The sequence below is a fragment of the Polypterus senegalus genome, chromosome 12 (assembly GCF_016835505.1).
Source record: "Polypterus senegalus isolate Bchr_013 chromosome 12, ASM1683550v1, whole genome shotgun sequence".
Classification (NCBI taxonomy): Eukaryota; Metazoa; Chordata; class Cladistia; order Polypteriformes; family Polypteridae; genus Polypterus; species Polypterus senegalus.
This window is the reverse complement of record NC_053165.1, coordinates 73,128,511-73,149,410: the sequence shown is the minus strand read 5'-3', so window position 1 is coordinate 73,149,410 and position 20,900 is coordinate 73,128,511. Positions and strand designations below refer to the sequence as shown.

Here is a 20,900-nt window from a genome sequence, read left to right as displayed (position 1 = left end):
TCAGCTGAAGCAAACCCTCAGCTTAAAATGGCATTTCTGTTTTTTTGTTTTTTTTTAAATATTAGTCGCTTGGTGCATCAGGACCTTTGGAAAAGCCATTTGAAAGACTCACTTCCCGGGATCGGAAGCAGTTTTGGACATCAGGCCAGTGGATGACTGAACGGAAAGGAGGTTCCGATGTTGGTAGGTCTTATGGGCAGCCATCAAAAGGTCACGTAGCAGTTGTTTTTATGACATATGAAACCAATGCACTGGATTGCTTATTTCCGTAAATAGTAACACACCCAAAATGTCAAGATTATGAGAAACTTCTATAGTGTAATACGGAGTACAGTACAGTAATACGGCTTAAACGGGGCCGCAGCTGCCGGTGGACGCGATGCAGGCTCCTCAGTAACTGCTGCTCCGTCACCTCCGACCTGGGGACACTGCAAATGATGGCTGTAGGGTGTGGCAGTTTTGCTGCTCACGCAGTGTAGTGTCCATCGGGCGGCTCCAGTTGATGAATAGGGCAGTGGGGGCACTGCACCCCATTTATTCTCAGTGGGCGGCTGGGTGTGTGGCAAGCACTTGTCTGCAGGACGGAGGTTTAATGGGACAGAGGGGGCGGTTCGCTGCCTGTCCACCACGCCACCGCAACTACTGCTCCTAACTTAACAGAGGCTGGATAGGACAGTTTCACTGCCCGCCCACCACACAGAACATTAGAACACTCTAGACGAGAACAGGCCATTCAACCCAACAAAGCTCGCCAGTCCTATCCACTTATTTCTTCCAATTAAACATCAAGTCGAGTTTTGAAAGTCCCGAACGTCTTACTGTCTACCACACTACTTGGTAGCTTATTCCAAGTGTCTATCGTTCTTTGTGTAAAGAAAAACTTCCTAATGTTTGTGTGAAATATCCCCTTAAGTTTCCAGCTTGTCCCCGTGTTCTTGATGAACTCATTTTAAAGTCACCGTCTCAATCCACTGCACTAATTCCTTTCATCATTTTAAACACTTCAGTCAGGTCTCCTCTTCATCACCTGTACAGGCTCAGCTCTTTTAATCTTTCCTCATAATTCAACCAGTGTAGCCCTGAATCACCCTAGTCGCTCTTCTCTGGACCTTTTCTTGTGCGGTTATGTCCTTTATGTAGCCTGGAGACCCAAACTGCACACAGGACTCCAGATGAGGCCTCACCAGTGAGTTATAAAGCTTGAGTATCACCGAAAACCACAGAACACAAACACAGCCACAGAAAACAGAGAAAAATGTACAATGTTTGTGTTCGGGTATCATTGTGCACAACTGAGTGGCGACCACAGAACTGACTGCTCTGTGGACGATTAATTCAGGCATTTCAAGGTCTTTTGGGCACTTCGTTGTAATGAAAATATCTGCTGAATGTACTTCGTCATAATGAGATTTCTATAGACTCGTGTCATATGGGGAAACGGTTGGGACTATAAAAGTACTTTGTTGAAATGAAAATTTGGTTGTAACGGAATTAAACCTGCAGTTCAAGTCACTCTGACATTAGGCTCTCTTCTGGGTTCGGGACACTTAAACCAAATAAATTTGACTTTGTGTTATTCTTCATAGCTGGAGGGACAGAGACAGTAGCCAAAGCGCAGCCAGATGGCACCTACCGACTGTACGGATACAAATGGTTTACATCTTCCACCAACTCAGAAATGTCACTGACCCTTGGAAGGGTGGTGGACAGCCAAGGCCTCACCACAGAGGTAACCTCATTTTAGGGTTTTTTTTTCAGTTTAGGACCCATTCTTCCTAGAGATCCCTGTGAGTACTCCTGCCACGTGATCAAGGATGTACCTGTGATCGGTTAATTAACAATTCCAAAGTGGGTCCCACCCTATGAGTGGACTGTCACCCTGTTGAGAAGTTGGCACTTGCCTAATAGGGCGCGCCTCCCACAGTCCTGATGTAGCTTACGTTTTTATGCATGGTTTAGTACCTTCACTGTTTTGGCAAACACAACAAAGGCTGCAGTACAGGAAGACCCCAAACCCCACTCGCTATCTCTCTGTGAGTGTCCAGCTGTCTCTGCCTGTTAAGGATGACTAGCTGTGAGCAGGAGCAACTCCCTCAAAAATGCTTTGTCACTGCCAGTGACACACTCACAACATTATTTTACTTAAATTGTTGTACAAGACTGGCACTATAACGTTATTTGACTCTTTGACCTTCACGCCGGGAGTGTTGGGATTTCAAATCCAGTCCCAAAAAAAAAGTCAAAAGTCAAAGCAAACTTTGTCGTCATCTCAACCATATACAAGTATACAGAGAGACGAAAATGTGAAGCTCAGGGTCCAACAGTGTAACAACATGAAGTGCAAATAAAATATTTTAAATTAAATTAAAAATAGTCCTTAGCCATTAAGCCACACTACCTGTTATATTTATTTTTAACCGAGCAAGTAGGTCTCATTCTGAAAGAACAGAACTAACAAACTACAAGATGTTTAGTGTGATACGTTCGGGCAAACTCATTAAGGTTTTATCTGTGCACCCTACAGATGTATAGCTACTAAGTGACATTGTTATCGGCACTGGGATTTATTTGCATCTTTAAAAGGCTTTAGGCGCAAAGCATACAATTATTCAATTATATATCGAGCGCATCTCTCTCATTTAAAATTGTCAGAAATGTTTCCAGGGTGAGAGCCAACCTGCGAACGCTCCAATCGAGCTCCAGCCTCACTAGGCCACATGTGCTGAGTGTCCAAAAAAATTAACATCATTTTGGACCAAAATCTTTATACGCCTTTCAGACAGCTTGGATGTCCCAATCCCTCCTAATCCACTAACAGCTGTGTTTGGTGGGCTCACTGAGGGGCTTAAAGTGGAGAAGGACAAACAAACTGTAATGGCCTTTTCTTCACTACTGGCATGTCGACTTATCTCGCTCAATTGGGAGAATCCTATCTCTCCTATTCTAAGTCAGTGGGTAACTGATGTTATACACTATTTGAAACTGGAATAAATCTGATTCTCACTTAGAGGATCTGTACAAATCTTTTTCAAAACCTGGCAGGATCGAATCAATAACATTTTAGAACCAGCTTTTTAAATTGAGGAAGCAGGTTCTCTCCCCTGTTTTACTCCATTTATCTTTCTTCATTTATTACTTTATCTATTCATTTGTCTTTACTAGCTTAATGTTTTACTCTGCTGGCCATGTTCTCTTTCTCAGGGGTGGGGGTTCATTTGTTTCAAATCTACTTTTGTAAAAATTGAGTTATTTGTATGGAATTGTATTTGATTTTAATAAAATCAAAACAAAAAGCTTTAAACATTTGGTGCCAGTGTAGACTGTATTATGTCATATTAGTGTTAAATTAGGATTCAAACAAAAATCCAGTTTTGCATAGTAGTAAAATGATTAGCGCTTGGTTTAAAAAAAATAAAATACAAGTTGCATAACATTTTTCAAATTATGTTCCTCAGGGCAGCAAAGGGTTATCCCTGTTCTACCTTCCGGTTCGTGATGAAGATGGCAATCTGAACAACCTTGAGGTTCAAAGACTCAAGGACAAGCTTGGCACGAGGCAGGTGCCCACAGCCGAACTGCTGCTGGACGGTACAAAAGCTTACTTGGTAAGATGAAAAGCAGTTCTGCATCCACATAAGAGTGTAAATTAAAAATGTGTGCTTATAATCTAAATGTGCATCCATGGCTGTACCTTTTACAGTAATCATCCATCCATTGTCCAACCCTCTATATCCTAAGTACAGGGTCACGAGGGGTCTGCTGGAGCCAATCCCAGCCAACACAGGGTACAAGGCAGGAAACAAACCCCGGGCAGGGCGCCAGCCCACCGCAGCTTTTAGAATATTTCTGATGTTTATTTATAAATACGCCAGTGTAGTAAGGGGGCAGCATGGTGGCACAGTGGTAGATCTGCTGCCTCTCACAGTAAGGAGACCAGGGTGTGCATCCCGGGTCCCCCCTGTGTGGAGTTTGCATTGTGACGGAACCAGAGGCATCAGCAAGCCCCAAACACGAACACACACTGAGCCCCGGGTTCAAATATAGTTGTGTTTCTTGCACCACAATACTCAAAAGTCACACAAAGACCAGATTTCTCTATCTTTTCACCACAATTCTCTCATCACTGCACTGCCCTCCTCCAGTCGAGCGTTGTCTCTCTTCCTCCCAGCTCCGACTTCTCTGGCTAAGCGAATACGGTCCCTTTTATTACAAACCCAGGTTGTCAGGGCGATTGTCCGATTGAAGCACTTCTGGGTCACATGGAAGGCCATTGTAACAAGAGAGCTTGTCTCCATGCAGTGCCACCTGGCCGCAGCACCCAGTGACCCCAGCAGGGCTGCTCTGCTGGACTACATCTCCTGGCATGCCATGCTGGCTTCCATCTAGTGTGCTGGAGGAGGAAAAGTCCCCCAGTGAGATCTTCATTCTTCAGTGAACTGTCCATGCACCCCTTCTGGTCCTTCTTTCTGGGTTTCATCCACTTCTCCTTCCCGGCCAGAATGCCCGTCTGCCTACTAGGAGCCTCAAGTCCGGGTAAGGAATCATCCCCTCTTGTGGCTGGGATGCTCGTCCAGCTCATGTGGCATCAGCAGCATGCTCTCTGCGTGGGTTTCCTCCCACACACCAAAGACATACAGGTTAGGTGAACTGGCCGTCCTGAAATGGCCATGGTGTGTGTGTTTGCCTTGTGCCCTATGCTAGCTTGGATATTCCTGTTCAGGATGAAGTGGGTTAGAAAATGGCTGACTGACAGTAGAGTAAGGGAGTAAGTGGACATTTTACTAATTTCAATTTTAAGAGAGCCAAAAAGAAAATCTCTGATGGAATATTTACAGCACGGGAATGGCAAAGCTAGACAGCCGCCTCTCGGCCACACGACTGGCTGTAGGCGCTGGGCACTGTGTAAAATCTTACAGTATTGTCTGTTGTAAAACAGTTTGTTAAGAATATACGACATTTAAAGATAATTCACTCCAACATATTTTGTTAGTTTATATTCATTTAAAATGAGTTCTGCGGTCCCCAAGCTTCGATTTACGAGAGCAATGCTAGGCCACTAATTTCATAGATCTGCAATGAAGCTGATGTCTAGTGTTGGTGTAGGTTTGTCTTAAACGAACAGCTGGTGTCTCCCGGAGAAGATATGAAGACCCAAGACAAACAATTAAAGAGTCCAAGCAATGGTTTTCCCTTTTGTTATTATTTACCTGTCCCAGTACAGGGTGGCAAGAAGGTACAGTGGTGCAGTCTCGTGGATTTAGTGTTTGGCCTTTAAATCTTTTGTCTGATTGCTGTCCATGTGGAGTTTGCATGTTCTCCCGGTGTCTGTGTGGGTTTTCCTACCACATCCCCGGAGATTTGCTGATTGAGGATATTGAATTGGCTACGTGTAAGGTGTGATTGTAGTGTTGTGCCCCCTTCTGTCTACTTTACTGGTCCCTGCCTTGGCCCGATGCTCCCGAGACAGACTAAAGCCCCTCACAACCCCAAACTGGGTGTCCAGGAAAGGCACGTCAACCTCTAGGATTCCTTTTTATATTGGTGGGCAAGTTAATATTGTAAATACTTAAACGGTTAGCCTCGATTTACATGTTCATCCAATGACATCCACTATCCCTCACGTTTCAAGTGCACAAGTCAAATCAAGCAGTATAGCCAAGGCTGGTGACCATATCTTCAAATCAGAGCTAGCAAAAATAACTTTACGGGGGGCCAAGGGGCTTCACAAATCAAACAAAGCCCTCAGTTTCCAAAGTACCTCACCAGGGCCCAGCGAGATGCCTACTGGATTTCCTTCAGCTGTACCTCCAAGTGTACCCCTGAAAGGCTGGCACAAATCAAACAGAGCAGTAGAGGCTGGTAGCCTCGCTTTCTAAATCTTAGTGAGGGACGTTAGAAGATGCCTACATCATCGTTACCCCCGAAATGACCACACAAATCAAAACAGAGTAATAAGAGGCTGGCAACCTCAGTTTCAAAACATTCCCAAGGTTCCAAAGCTGGCATGAGAGTGTTACTTATGGTCACATTTTCAGAAAGCTCAAGGCATTATTTTTGACTTGGTGTTCCTCTCACAAAGATTTTATCGTAATAAGTGTTTACTTGACTGCCCCATTTCTAAGTTTTAGCTTCACTGCCCGTTGCGATTTTGCAAACAGCCTTGTGATTAACTTTGGTGCTCAAATTGGCTTTCCTTGTTTTTAATACGTGACAATACTACGACGACTGGACTGTTACTACACTTTTTACTCTCTCTGCAGATTTCAAAGGAAGGAAGGGGTGTGGCCTCCATTTCTGGCATGCTGACCATAACCCGCATTCACAATGCCATTAGTGCAGCGTCAGGCATGAGGAGGTAAGCTGCATGAATACCCCATTTTCATTTTTAGTTCTTGTTTATAAGGATCCATAAGTAATAGACGGGATGCGTTACTTTAGGTAAGAGATGTAGTGAGAGGACAGGCGCCATCTTTAGCATTCTTCCTTTATGGGGTACTGTGGGCAACTCTAGGGTGCCCTCCACCTTGAGGTGTTTGCAGTTTAGTCTGTACTTAAAGGAATGCTCCACCCAAAAATGATATGACGTCACAAATCAAATGTCATTGGGAGGGGTGGATAAAAGAAAAAAAATACAAAACAATTTATTTTTGTGTTGACCAAAATCACACAAGAAGTGCCACAATGGGCTTTAACAGGCCCTGCCTCTTGACAGCCCCCCAGCCTTGACTCTCTAAGAAGACAAGGAAAAACTCCCAAAAAACCCTTGTAGGGAAAAACGGGAAAAAAAAGCCCTAGGTTAAAAACCTATAAATATTGTATACAGGAAAGTACTTAGTTACTTCTAATACATCTGATTAACTGATGGCACGATAACAGAGGCCTGTTGTCTTATGAAGGGCTAGTCCACCTATACGGCTGCAAAATGATACACTAAAGATGAACTGATGCTGGAGGGGATGTTAGCTTACTAACAAAAAACGGCCACCTGCACTCCTGTGTCCTCAGCAGTTTAGGGACACACCTGTCAACTTCATATCGTGTGTCTGGACTGTGGGGGAAGCAGCAGCACAATTAAGAATCCCTTTGCCTTGGCCTATACATAACATCATGGCAATCTGACAAATGATACATTTTAGGATAGCCAAAGCGTAGACCCACACACAACGCAGGATGTCTTACATTAAAAATGATATATATGAGAGTAGCACATAATCCTGTAAAATATGTCAGAAGCAGGGGTCCTGGTCTCTCCTGGGCACACAGGGATTCTGTGCAGCATTTGAACAATTTTTCCTTCAGCCACACTTGCTAAATTAACTTTCTTTTCTATCGTTATCAATATGTATCACAAGTTTGCAAGAATGTGCTCAGACACAAACAAACGGAAGAAACCTCGGGAGAGGCAGTTCAAAGAGAGACCCCTTACCAGGTAGTTTGGGTGTTGCAGCGGGTGTCAAAGAGAAGGGGGGTCAATACGATAAAATACACAGAACTGAACAAATCCTCAACAAAGTATAAAAATAAAAAATTTACAAGTACAGAGCAGAATTTAACAGTAGATGATACCCCATAATAGGATTTGGATTTGTTTAAAATGAATCCCACATCTTCATGCAGAATGGAGAGAAAGAAGTTCTAGTGACTTTTTGACTTGATCCTCTCATTGATTGGCCTTCAGTTCAAAGAGACCTTCCCATGAGTCTTTGGGTTTTCAGTTTATATTTCTGAGCAGATAATTCAGAATATTTCTATTTAACAGTATTTTAGCAAAAATCACATTTCGAGTAAGTGACTTGATAAGAGACTTGATGAGTAATGTGAGATTTTTATTGTTTGGCTCTCATTGTTTGCCATTCTACAGTGCTGGTCACTATTGACTTCTGTTATGTCCATTCTGCATGAAAATAGGTAACATCAGTTTGGGGGTCGGGGGGGCCGGGGCATACACCGGTACAGTGCATTGCCGCACCCACCATATGACAAAACAGCTTGGGATCCTAGTTGGCAACCCCCCAGGCAGATGTGTGGTCCAGTCCCACCCATCTATCTGCCACAGCCAGGTATTACATGGGCGTCCCCTTGGCCTGGTCCAGCCACTCCGAGAGCTGGATCACCCTCGGGTAATGGCGCCACATGACCGTAGTGCCCTAACTGACGCTTCCTCACAATGCAGGTCATGTGCTTCATTTGGGACTCCGTGAGCAACACAAAGTCACACCAGCGGCACCCTAGGATTCTCCAAAGAGACACCAAAGGAGTCCAGTCTTCACCTCAGGGAATAAATACATTTAGAAAAAGAAAAGGAAACAGAAGAGTGGTGGTATTTCTTTTCACTGCTCTAGCCTGTATTCACTGTGTTCCCTTTACGTTTACACTCATCCAGAGAATACTGGACATTGTGCCGAACTGTGTTCACACCAGCTTCTGATTCTGGTAGATGAATGCAGTAAACTGAAAATGGAGTCCTTGAATGACTTTATTGAAATTATTTCTGTGCATTCATTGAATTTTGGTTGTCCTGCAGGATCATTAACTTGGGACGAGAGTATGCCACAAAGCGGTTTGTGTTTGGAAAGTACCTTAAAGACCACCCTCTCCACATGCAGACTCTGGCCAGAATGGAGGTATGATGCCCAAGGTTTGGCAGTAGAGGTTATTCGGTAACTAAAAATTATAAATTCTGTCCAAGGCTGAAGGGCAAAGGTAATAGACAAGGTGGAAATAGTGACCTGCTCTAAAATGCAGGGACAAGTCGTTAGAGGTTTAGTTATACTCTGCTTATATGCCCAGTGGGGCCTGGCTGGGTGGTCTCGGAGCCCCTGCAGATTTTTTTTTTTTCTCCAGTTCTCTGGAGTTTTTTTTGTTTTTTCTGTAATCTTGGCCATCTTTAATTTATTCTTTATTTAGTATTGCCTAATCTTATTTTTATATTCTTCTTTCTTCATCTTGTAAAGCACTTTGAGCTACATCATTTGTACGAAAACGTGCTATAGAAATAAAAAATAAAAATGTTGTTGCTGTTGTATATAATTATGGTTAAAGTTGAAAAACCAGTGAGAAACACTTACACCTCACTACACTGCCAGTGGCAGCAGTTTTCCTAATCCGTCTCCCTTGATTTTAAGCTTTTTACCCCCTTTATTCTAGTTGTGGTGTTTTCCCGATTTTGTTTTCTTCTTCCTGCCTTCTTGATCTCTTTATGCTTTCTTTCTTAGGTGGAGACACGGGGTGCATTCTTGCTGGTAATGGAACTCGCTCGGCTTCTGGGACGGGAGGAGACGGGCTCTGCCACGGAGCTGGAGCGGCACCTGCTGCGCCTTCTCACCCCCATCGCTAAACTCTATACAGGTAAACAGGTAAGCAGGTGACGGGAACTCTGGGACATTACATTTATCTCTTTCAATTCAGGCAGGCTAATAAAGTTGGACCTTTAAGTATTCCAGGGCTGCGCAGTTTAAGATATCACGGAGCATCCACAAGTACAGTACAAAATGAGGTTATGGGATGCATATATAAAGGGGTGGTGCACAAAAAAACCGAACCGTCTCCAACCAGCTGGCCTGGTTCAGCAGCCCCAACGGTGCATTAGTAAGAAAGCTGTGAGCCAGTGAAAGAGATCCGGAAGAGAGGATCGGAATAGTGGAGGCGTATGCATCTACCGGTTCTTTTAAAGAAACTTGGGGCATTTTCACACAGAAGTTTACTGGTATAAACCTACTAGCAAAGAGCCATATTCACGAGTTAGTGAAGAAGTGGTGTGAGACTGGGTCAGTTGCAAACTGCAAAAAAGAATCGGGCCCCATTGCTCGTTTCGTGTATGGGCTAAGAAACATGCGTCGACATTGGAGTCGGAGATGGTTTGGTTTTTCGTGCGCCACACTGTAAAAATTTGTACCATAAAGCTTTGTCTATATGCAAATGTAGGAAAAACTAAATCATGATTATTTATTTTAATAACTTGCCAAGTATTACTAAAGACTCAGTAGTTAATAAATCACTTATTAACACTAGAATTACCAGAGCCTATGAGAAAACTCATAAAACCAGCACACCTTAAATCCGTTCACACCTCTCTGTCAGGGTCTTTTGTCCTGTAAATGTGCCAATAAAGACAAGCAGCCTGCCATTCCATCCCCCCACAGCTGCAGAATGTGCACAAACTTCTCCCAGCTCATGCCTTGATTACCCCTTGATTACAAGTCAGCAAATCTTACCGGTACGCCACGGAAGCTCTTGTCATTTCCTTGAACCTTTTGTGAAGGTGTTTATTTGATCTTTGGACTTCAGGCTTCACACATTATATAGTTTATGCCAACATTGTGACATTTACTACTAAAATATGAAAAACGTTTCTGTTTTAACAATGTGTTTACACAGGATACAGTAGAAACGGAACACACACGAAATGCATGTGTTCCAAGTAACGATCTATTATTTCCACTCTAAAACTCCAGCATTTCACTTCCAGATAAATCAATCAAGGCATAAGCTAGGAGAACTTTGTGCACTTTCTGCAGTGGTTGTTTGGAATAGTCAGCTGCTTGTCTTTTATTGGCACATTTACAGGACAAGGTGGAAGTGCTGCCAAATTGGGCCTTGCAAGCCTCCAGGCCCCCCTGTGGGTGGCCACAGGCCCCAGCAAGGTTGAGTTTCCATGCTCCTGGAAACCAAGCGGGCTGCCCTCTGTCGGCCCGGGGGAAAATACTCTCTTCTCTCAGTCCTTCCATACTCTGGGTGTCTTGTCCACCACAGAGTGTACTCCGTAGTGCACACCGTGTCAGCGAGAATTTTATGAGCCAGTGAACCTCAGGTTGGGAGTCAGCCTTGCCCACTTATACTGCATAAAGACCACGTTTTCATTTCAATGAACTTAATGTTCTCTAAGCGTCCCTCACTCACTGCCATATTTGCGGAGAGAAAATCAACTTTTGTGAGTGAGCTGTAATGGAGCACATTGTGGAGGTGTTACACTGAACAGATGAATTTGTAAACACGAGTGTCAATTGTGCACTTTAAACAAGTAGACAAGGAGCACACCTGGAACTAAAAACAGCAACATCAGGTAACAGGCATTGTGGACCACCATGGACTGCTTACATTCCCATTGTCCGGTCCTGCGGGACCCTGTGGTCTGTCCCAACCAGATTCACAATCGGTGATGATAACTGATCTCATTTCATCGGTGGGTTGTTTCCTCTTTTCTGTTATTCCCTTCTGGCCCCCTAATCACCCCCTGTCTCTAACTGGCTCACTGTCCCTCTTACTTAATGGCACAAAATGACTGCCATCTTATCATCCAGGTGGGCAGTACACGCTGGAGGTGGTCCCCTCGGTCTTTGTAAAGTGTTTTAAATATTGAGAACAGTGCTATATACTCTACATATAATTAATTACGAATTGCAGATAGTGAGAAGCTCGTTGAAACAGAGAATAGAGGTTCATTTTATAAACTGATTGACACTTATGTAAATTCAACAATGCATATGTTACGGCCAAAACTCGAAGTTCAGCCAATTCCCGAATTGGCTGGCCATTTCGCATTTTGGCTGTGAGGTGTGACCAAAGTCCGATTTACTAGAAATGACCAGCATATATGCTACTTTGGCCGGCCATTTCGCAAAGCGGCGAGAACTCCCTGGCCAAAATTTGATGTGCTGATGCAAGACTGTCCACGGCGGTCACGTTCAGAAAGTGGACGCCACTTGAGACAGCCTTCCCCTCGCCCAAATACTAACCTTAAGGTCAATAAAATAGGTCCCTGATGTTAAGTCACTATTTTAGAGCTAAAATAATAACAGAAATATGAAATCTACTTAATCTTAATTATTGTGACACAACCAAGTGGCGTCCGCTTTCTGAACAAGTGAGCAACAAATCGCTGCTCATGCCTTTTTTCTCCCGACTTTGGCCGATCGCCCTGTGCTATTTCGCAAACTGGCTGGCCAAGTCCCGAAAATCGAGGAAAAGATCAGACATTGGCCATTTTCCTATTTGGCCAGACACTTCCCACTTTCGCCGATTTTGGGTTTTGGCCATAAGACATACATTTACTTTGGTTGGTTCATTGGTTTATGCCCAAATGACTTACTGTATATAAAATAGATTATACTATAATATTATACTACCTGTGTGAGTCCGTGCTGTAAAAAGCCTGGGCTCCTAAAGACCATGGATTCTGGCACTTCTATCATTCAATCACATCGGTTGTGTATCAGCGTCCTGACTTTCGTCAGAAGTTTCGTTTTGCCGATGTGCTTGCCTTGCTTGTGTATTAAGAGCTAAGCGAGGTTCTCTTTTCTCTGCGGTTTCACTTTGGCGACAGAATCGATTTCTTTGAGCTTCATGCTGTAGGCTCGGACTTGTGTGCTGGACAGACAGACAGACAGACACACACACACTTCCACGCGTAGACGTTTATATAATTATACTAGGGGGCTTCACCACCTGCTCGCTTCGCTCACCCAGCCCCGGGTTTGGTTTACCGGATATACAATTTTAAGAGATTGTTATTTTCATGGGAATTGTTACATATGCGTTATTTTCACTTTTACTTTAAAACATTAATTAAGACAATATTTGGAATTAACTTTTCTTCAAGATCGCATTGAATTTTGATTCTGTGTCTGGACTTTCGTCGTGACAACGCAACGTATAACTGCCTGTGAGTGAATTTTGTTTCTGTCTGTCTAATAAATAAAACGACTTATTTCGAATGTTTGTCCATGCTCTCTTCTTCACTTTGTCGTTGACGTGTCATCTAGAACGTATAAAATTATTGTCCTGATAAAATTTATAAGAGCTGAGAGCGCAGGAAGTGTCCGAGAAAAGCATTCACACGACTGAGAGGTTTGATGACGGTGGTCTTGTTTGAAAATAGGTATAAGGAGGGCATGACATGAAAGAATCTCACGTTAAAATTCTCCACCTCACGGGACTTCATACTACACCAACATTTTTGGAATCTTTTAATTTTTGCTGGCAACACACATTAAGACAATCTGCAAGTCTCCTACTTAAAGTTTAGATCTGAACAATATATTCAATCTCTTTTCGCTGTTCTGTTATTTCGCCGAGTAATAATGTCCGTTTGTTTGCGCTAATGCGATGTACTATCAGTTTTTTGAGACTTTCGAATTTTCGTACTTCTGTTATTTCTAACCTGCTCTGCATTTGTACCGCGCCAATGTTTTTGAATTCTTTACGACATTCTACTTTGTCATCTACTCTTTGCCCTTTATTTCCAGCCCCGTGCGTGGATTCGTCTCGCAGGACGTGAAAGTGTCTCTCTGAGAAAATCACATCACGTCTCGTCTCATCTCCTTCCAAGATTTTTTTTTTTTTATAATAGAGAGAGATTCTGGTTCTTCGTATACCTTTGATTTGAGCCACCACCCTTAAAATCTCTGTACATATAACAACCGTCCATTCTGGTTTTTACAGGACATCTGCTGACTTGTGTTCCTGGCATTTATTAACCCTTTATGCTATTTCTTTAAGATGAATGCAATGCTACCCTCAAATTATTCTTCCACACTCTCATATACTGCGTTCCTTTCAAGAAGATAGAAGAGGCTAAAAAACGAGGAGGCAGATAACCGGAGCAGTTTGTTTTTGATGTCAGGATCCATAAAATCAAAATCTACCCTTTGGAATTGTGAATATTACAGCTTTCAGCTCCTGGGGCACCATAAGTGACCTCAACTGAAATACAGAATGGCACCACCAACCAGATGGGTTGAAACTGGCATCCGTCTTCATAGATTTCATAAAGCAATCCACTCTACTGAGCTGTAATTGACTCAAGGTGGTTTAATTTTGTAGGCAATTGCTGTGATTTCTGAGGGTCTGGAGTGCTTTGGGGGTCAGGGCTACATGGAGGACACTGGATTGCCATCCATGCTGAGAGATGCACAGGTGAGGCCACAATGCTGGCAGATTATTTTATCTTTAAGGGGTTTTTATCCTATTTTGTATGGGGATGCATGCTCAGGATGAAAGAAAAAATGTGTTTATATATAAAACCAAATAAAAGTTATTTGACTCTACACCAGGGGTCCTCAATCACGGTCCTGGGGGGCCGCAGTGGCTGCAGCTTAACCTTCCAGTCAGTTTCCTAATTAAAAGACGGTCTTTGCTGATAATGAAACTTGGTATTTTACCGTTAGTGCGTTCGTTCATCCAACGGGAATGTGAATTGCACTGTAGAGTTTCCTTCTCTGAGGACGTCATCCATGTGTTTTGTGGACCAGAACAGATTTAAACTTGACGGTCCTTCCAACTCCTCTCTCACTTATTTATTTACTTTTAACACTGACACCTGATGGTGCACATGCACAGGTTTAGCTGGAGAGCTGCTGGTTTATTAGTTATCTGCATTTCATTTTTAAGTCATGTCTGGGTAATTAAACTGGCAAAAATTAAAACTTAAATAAGCAATTAAGGGTTCTGCATTGTAACGGGCCAGATAACTAAAATCCCAAGCGCTGTATTGCCTTAGCAGAAAATAAATGGGTTCAAATTAAGAAAATGGTTGAAGTGAAAACCTGCAGCCACTGCGGCCCTCCTGAGCTGTAATTGAGGACCGCTGATCAACAGCGTAACTAACATTTGTCTTTGACGAATGAAAGAGCTAACAAGGCTGGGAGTTAAATACCAGTAAGGGCCGAGTTCTAATTGGGGAAACTGGCAGGAATGAAAACCTGCAGCCACTACGGCCCTCCAGGACTGTGATTGAGGACCCCTGCTCTACATAATGGTTGAAATCATTACTTTACAACTCCTTGCCAAACTACACACTCCACCAGAAACGGAGGACATGGAAGCAAGGTTATTATTGTTAATAAAAGTTTTAACTAAAACAACTCAAAAAGGATTAAATAACAATAAAACGTAAAGCTGTGTGAAAAATGAAAACTACACCGGAATGAAAAACGGCATACTTAAACCAACGGCTGGTGTCACTCCTTTTTCAATGACTTGCTGTGCATTATGTGGCCGTGCAGCGTAAAGAACACGTGTGTAATATTCTTTATTCGCTCTGGAAGCTTCCGTAAATGATTCAGTGCAAGGCAGACAGTTAACTCAGAAAGGCGTTTAATTTATTAGCGCACACAAAACAAACCCTTACAAAAGATGCCCGTCTCCATTGCTCTCGGTTACTAATCACTACCCCTTATTTATTCATTGGTTATCTGGTTTATAACAACTTCATTTAAAACCTTAATTCACAACATACCACAACGTGATGGTTGTTGGCCAGAAAGTAGACACACAAGAACAGAGTTGTGGAACATGAAAGGCCTGTCAGGGTGGGCAGTTGATGTCGGCGCTAAGGTTTGTGGAATTTGATTAAATGGATACTCCACCAAAAAGGAAAAATTGTTCATTCTGTTTAATACTGCATGGCATGTGAAGTGACCCTGATATCCCATGATGACCAAGAAAATCTCTCGTTTTTGATTTTTTGAAGAATGGTGACAAAGTTCCCGACACGGTGGGCTTCTGTTCTGTCTCAAAGGGGACAGAACACAATTTTAAGGAAAGGACCAGGAGAAAAAGTTTGTGCCACCAAGACCAAACCATAAATCCATTAATTAAAACTTTGATTAACTACGCTGAGGTTCAGGTGATAAATCTCAAATGATTTAAAACCGTATGCAACATTCTAAATAGCAATGCGCTCATGACATCAGGGTTTGTACACTCCTGGAGGATCATGGGATGGCGAGCTCCAGCACCAGCCATGCTGTAACTCTAAACTTTTCCTTGCATTTCTCAACTTCTAAACGGAACTTAATAGAAAATAAATGATAACAGAAATTAATTTTCTGAGATAACAGAAACAGAGTCAGTGCAAACATCATCTGAAAATTAAATAAAAATTCTACGATAATGCCAACCATGACAGCTTCAAAGAGATCCAATGCTGAACAAACTGCTGATGATCTCAAAACATCCATGAAACAAAAGTTAGTTTACTTGTCAGGTATGTAGTAGGATGCTCACGACTTCCAAGAAGAAATCACGCCTAGAAAATCGTCTCAGGAACAACTGGGAAGCACATTCAAACAGAACTGGGCTTTGGAATTGAAACATTCAATATATTTCAGTAACCTTCCACAAGTGAGGCTTGTGCTGTTGGCATAGCTTCTGACATCGTGTACTGCCGACGATTCACACCACGAGCCATCTCAGTTCGCAGATGTGCACTGTGGTAACTGCCGGTGGCCAGCCGCAAACTTGTGACCTTTGGAACACAATGGCAGAGAAGACGGGCCAGTCTCTTACTGGCCTGAGCTACATGGAGAGCTCCTCTCAGCTGAACTGTCTACTCAGCCCATGCCATCCTACTTAGCACTGCGCCACACTGCCATGTTGGGTGCAAGACAGCAACGAAATCTGGATTGGGTTCAGTAGGATTGAGAATGCCATTTTATGATGATGATGATGATGATGTTCTTCTTCTCCCTTTGTGTGCTTGTATCACCTACACATTTGTATTAACGTGTACTGAGTGGGACTCGCCAAGTTCGTTTTTGGATTGATCTGCTGTTGTACCCTAAGTGTGACACACACAGGTCCTGTCCACCTTACTTTCCGAGAAGAATCTAAACAGATGAAGTCTGAATCACATTGGCTCATGTCACTTACCTACCAGTGACACGTTACTTCCTCGATGCCGTCTTCTCTAGCCTGCTAACCCAGTGGGAAAGAAAGTGGCAGGCTCCCCACATCAGGTGCCATGTGCAGACTTAGTCACGTCAGTCACTTAAGATATAAAAGGAATTTAACAGCAAAGTAACATTTATTATGTACTGATTAAAGCCAGTCGACAATTTGCAGGTTTGCACTGTGGCAACTGCCAGTGGCAAACAGCGAATCCTACAACACGCGGATGACAATGGCAGTCCGTTATTTGCCTTGAACTAGTACCAAGAGTACTCATGACCTTGCCTTGGCCGAGCACACACGGCTTTTCAACGTGGCGAGCAGATTGTTTCCTCGTGACGTAGGCTGTGTTGTGTAGCAGAGCACCGCACCACAAATGGCCTAAGCAGGCTTAGAAAATGAGTGCACGGATATTCTCTTTTTAAAAATGAAGTGCAGAAAATGAAACAGAATGTGGTGATGCTACCCTTTGGGCTTTTTCTATAGGTGCTGAGTATCTGGGAAGGCACAACAAACATCTTATCCCTTGATGTCCTCCGTTCCCTGGTAAAAAGTCAAGGGCAAGTGCTGCAGGCCTTCTTCACGGACATCAAGGTAAGGAAGATGCTCCGTTAAAGCAGACATTTGAGAGGTGACATATACGGTATCAACAGAGAGAAGATAATAACTGAGGGGGACGTGGGCTTTCATTGCCACAATATGCAAGATGAAGAAGGGGAGAGGTCATGAGATTGGTTTACTACTGAGGAGAAGCAATGCTTTGTTTTTCAGTGTTGACATGTTATGTGTGGCCAATAATAAGATGATCACACCTGCCGATTCACAAATGAGGTGTCTGGACTCTGATCTGGCAATATTGGGATCAGTATGATTGAGAGTGCTATTTTACATGATGATGATGTTGTTCTTTGCCCCTTTTATTAGTATTGTCGTGTAGTGTTCAAGTTCATTTCTGGACTGGCCGCACTGTAAGTCTAACGCACACTGACCCCGTCCACCTAAGTGATGACTGCACGGCCTGTCACTCCTCAGTCCTCCATGAGGAGACTTGTTAGCTTTGCTGTGACCAATGCATGGCTGTATATACCAGATATATTCTAGACCTGAATGGTGACACCCGTAGGTTCTTAAGAATAATCTAGACAGATGAAGACTGACACACATTGATTGAATGTCACTTACCCAACAATGAAGCGTTACTTCCTCCGTGTTGTCTTCTGTTGCGATGTCTCGCTAACCCTGTGGTAAAGAAAGTGGCAGGCCTCCCCCACCTACTGTGGCCACCAGGGGATGCTCCTGCTCACCAAACGCCTAACATAACACAAGCTCAGACACAAATGAAGAAAACAAGAAGATGTTACTGGTGTCAAACTCTACCTCAAGTAAGAGAGTTTCCCACCACCACCACCACGCTTACAAGCACATATCCAATAGCACACAGCAATACGTTGTCTTCTTCTTCTTCTTTATTCTCTTTCACTCTCTCTGCCTCCTCCACTCTCAGAGTTATGGCAGGCAGCTTCTTTTATGTTACATATGAGAGAATGTACAGTGTTGTGAAGCTGTAGCTCGGAAACACTTCTGGGTAAGGTGAGAGCCCGACAGTCCCTGCAGCACCCCCCTGGTGGCACCCACAGAAGCCAACAGGGCGGAGTCAAAGAAATCCAGGTCCCACGATGCCCTGTGGGGAACTGTGGTGCTGCTACGACCCATTGGGGCTTCTGTCTAGCAGTCCAGGGGAGACAATGCCTTGAGTACGCGGTTTTCCCCCCAGTCCTCCCCAGCCATCCCTCACACTACTGAATTATATCTGTCACGTAAGATAGAAATGGAATGTCACAGCAAAGTGGCATTCGTTATGAACAGAGTGGTATCAGCATTAAAAAATACAAATGGAGAGTAGAGTCTGGATATACAGTTCGAAATAAACAATGCGCCCTGGAGTTCAAGTCAAAGCTTACTGAAGATTAGCAGCAAAGGACACTTGGGGTGTCGTCCCCCTTGTATCAACTCGGCAGTCGGGCAGAAGCAGCAATGGCATCTTCAACGCCCAGGTGAGCCCTCAGACAGGCTGTTCATGGTCTCAAAAGCCACACGGGGTTCTGGACCTTGTGACATTATACACACACACACACGAGCGGCTAGTTGTACTTTCGATGGACAGCTCTGCCTAAAAGCTTTGACCCATGGGACTTTATCTCCCTTTTCTCTTAGGTGGTCACCTGTCTGCTCATTCTAAACTAAGACTAACCAGCCAGTCATATTCCAACCCGCTTCATCCTGAAAAGGGTCGCGGGGGTCTCCATGGAGCCTATTGCAGGTAGCAGGGGGGGGCGCAAGGCAGGAACAAACCCTGGATGAGGGCGCCAGACTAAGATTATCCATTTACAGTCGATAAAAACTAAACAAAGCAGGCATGGATTTGAAGAACATACAGCAGTAAAGCAAATCGCAAAGAATTCATATTACAGGTCACTGCAGTCAGTCTGAGCAAAAAAAACACGTCACCTAGGCAGAAGGCAGCTGGCCTTTAATGTGGTGCCTTCGGTTCCAAAAAGAAAAATCGAGACGACGCGTGAATAGTATGGCGGTCAGCAGGGCTGCGTTAAGGTGGGTTTGGGTCGCGGCCCAGTCACTGCCCTTCTGAGGTTTGAATGCCGTTGTCTCCATTTATGTACTTTACTCCAATGCCATCCCATAGATCTGGATACTGCCAGTTGCTCCCTGCTAGTGTGTGTGTGTGTGGTGCAGGCTACAGCCTGGTGTCGTCCGATATTGTTAAATACAGATTGGCATTCTCCTTGATAGTGTATCTACTCGCGTGTCACATTCTTAGCTTCTCATATTTTTAAAATACTGAATGGACTTCTCTTTTTATTTCCCCAGAATAAGCTGGAGGTGGCATCCCAGAATCCAGCGCTGGCCGTTCCTGTGGGAGCTTTGAGCGGCTCCCTTCAGAGACTGAAGCAGTTTATACAGATCTCTATGGACCGTGGTCCCGATTTTATGGAGCTCTCAGCACGCGACTTTTCCTACAGCCTGGCCCGTATTTACATGGGTAGGAAGGAACACGCACTTGTTAATGCGCTTGTACGGGTGCCGTTTACAGCGAGGTGGGGGGGGCAACCTGACAGAGGAGCATCACGTTTAAATCTTAATTCACATACAATGGCAGCCATATTATGTCACGGCCAGTGATAGCAGATGCAAGGAGGTTGTGTTGTTTTAAAAGGTCTGTGAGGACTGAGTCTCACACACACGCACGGATTTCCTTAATTTTCCTCCTCAGTGCCACAGTTCAGAATTACAAATCACACAATTCAGTGCACATTGCAGACTTTCCTTTAAGGGTATCTGCATACGTTTTGGTCTCCGCGTGGTCCCCCCCCTCATTTCAGACCGGACGTCAGTTACACACTGAATTCTGAGGGGTACAGAAACATCTGCAGTCCACAAAATGACAGGAGGGCCAGATTACGGCTTGCGAGAAAGAGCCTGCAGCATTCTGGGAAAAAGGTCTTGAGGACCGACAAGACAAAGACGAACCTCATCAGAGTGATGACAAGTGTGGAGGCGACAAGGGAACTGCCCGAGATCCAAAGCAGACCACCTCACCTGTTAAACATGGGGGCTTGGGCATGTATGACTGGCACACTTCTCTTCAATGATGGTGGACCGGCTGGCAGTGTGGCACATTGAATTCTGAGGTGTTCAGTTGTTCCAGTAGATGCCTCCAAACTCACTGGACCGCACTTCATCCTCCACCAAGATAATGAGCCAAACATCCTGCTAGGGCAACACAGGAAAGCTAACAAATGGGAAATTCTTCAATGGCCAAGCCAGGCCCCCCGATTTCAAACCAATTGAAAAACTGAAGGAGACGAGACCCCCCGAAACAAGCAGGAGCTGAAGATGGCTGCATGATGGCCTGGCAGAGCATCACCAGAGAAGACCCTCAGCACCTGCCAATGTCTGTATGTGACTGGCTGCTTTAATCGACCTGCCATAGCTGAAGTGCCTTGAAATGGGGGGCACCACATGTTGGAAACGAGTTGTGAGATTGACATGTCTGCAAATCCCCTGTGCACTTTAATCACAACATCTTAATTGTTTGATTTGTAATTTGAAACTGTGGAGCTCAGGGGGAAATCAAAGAGAAAAAACAACAGTGTTTTTGTCCCAAACATGATGAGGGGTCCCTCTACATACCTGTAAACATTTGTCACTTGTCC

General features: G+C 43.9%; 1 protein-coding gene across 3 annotated transcripts in view; it reads left to right on the top strand.

The window, feature by feature from the left end:
- The window catches only part of LOC120541031 (acyl-CoA dehydrogenase family member 11-like), a 35,545-nt gene that overhangs the window by 11,592 nt on the left and 3,053 nt on the right, over positions 1–20,900 (top strand). For all 3 annotated transcript variants that reach the window (XM_039772282.1, XM_039772281.1, XM_039772280.1), the window contains exons 5-13: positions 66–183; positions 1,587–1,729; positions 3,456–3,605; positions 6,261–6,355; positions 8,525–8,624; positions 9,216–9,356; positions 13,822–13,914; positions 17,155–17,262; positions 19,555–19,726. In XM_039772282.1, coding sequence (XP_039628216.1) covers positions 66–183; positions 1,587–1,729; positions 3,456–3,605; positions 6,261–6,355; positions 8,525–8,624; positions 9,216–9,356; positions 13,822–13,914; positions 17,155–17,262; positions 19,555–19,726 — 1,120 coding nt within the window. The remainder of the gene's footprint in view (positions 1–65; positions 184–1,586; positions 1,730–3,455; positions 3,606–6,260; positions 6,356–8,524; positions 8,625–9,215; positions 9,357–13,821; positions 13,915–17,154; positions 17,263–19,554; positions 19,727–20,900) is intronic.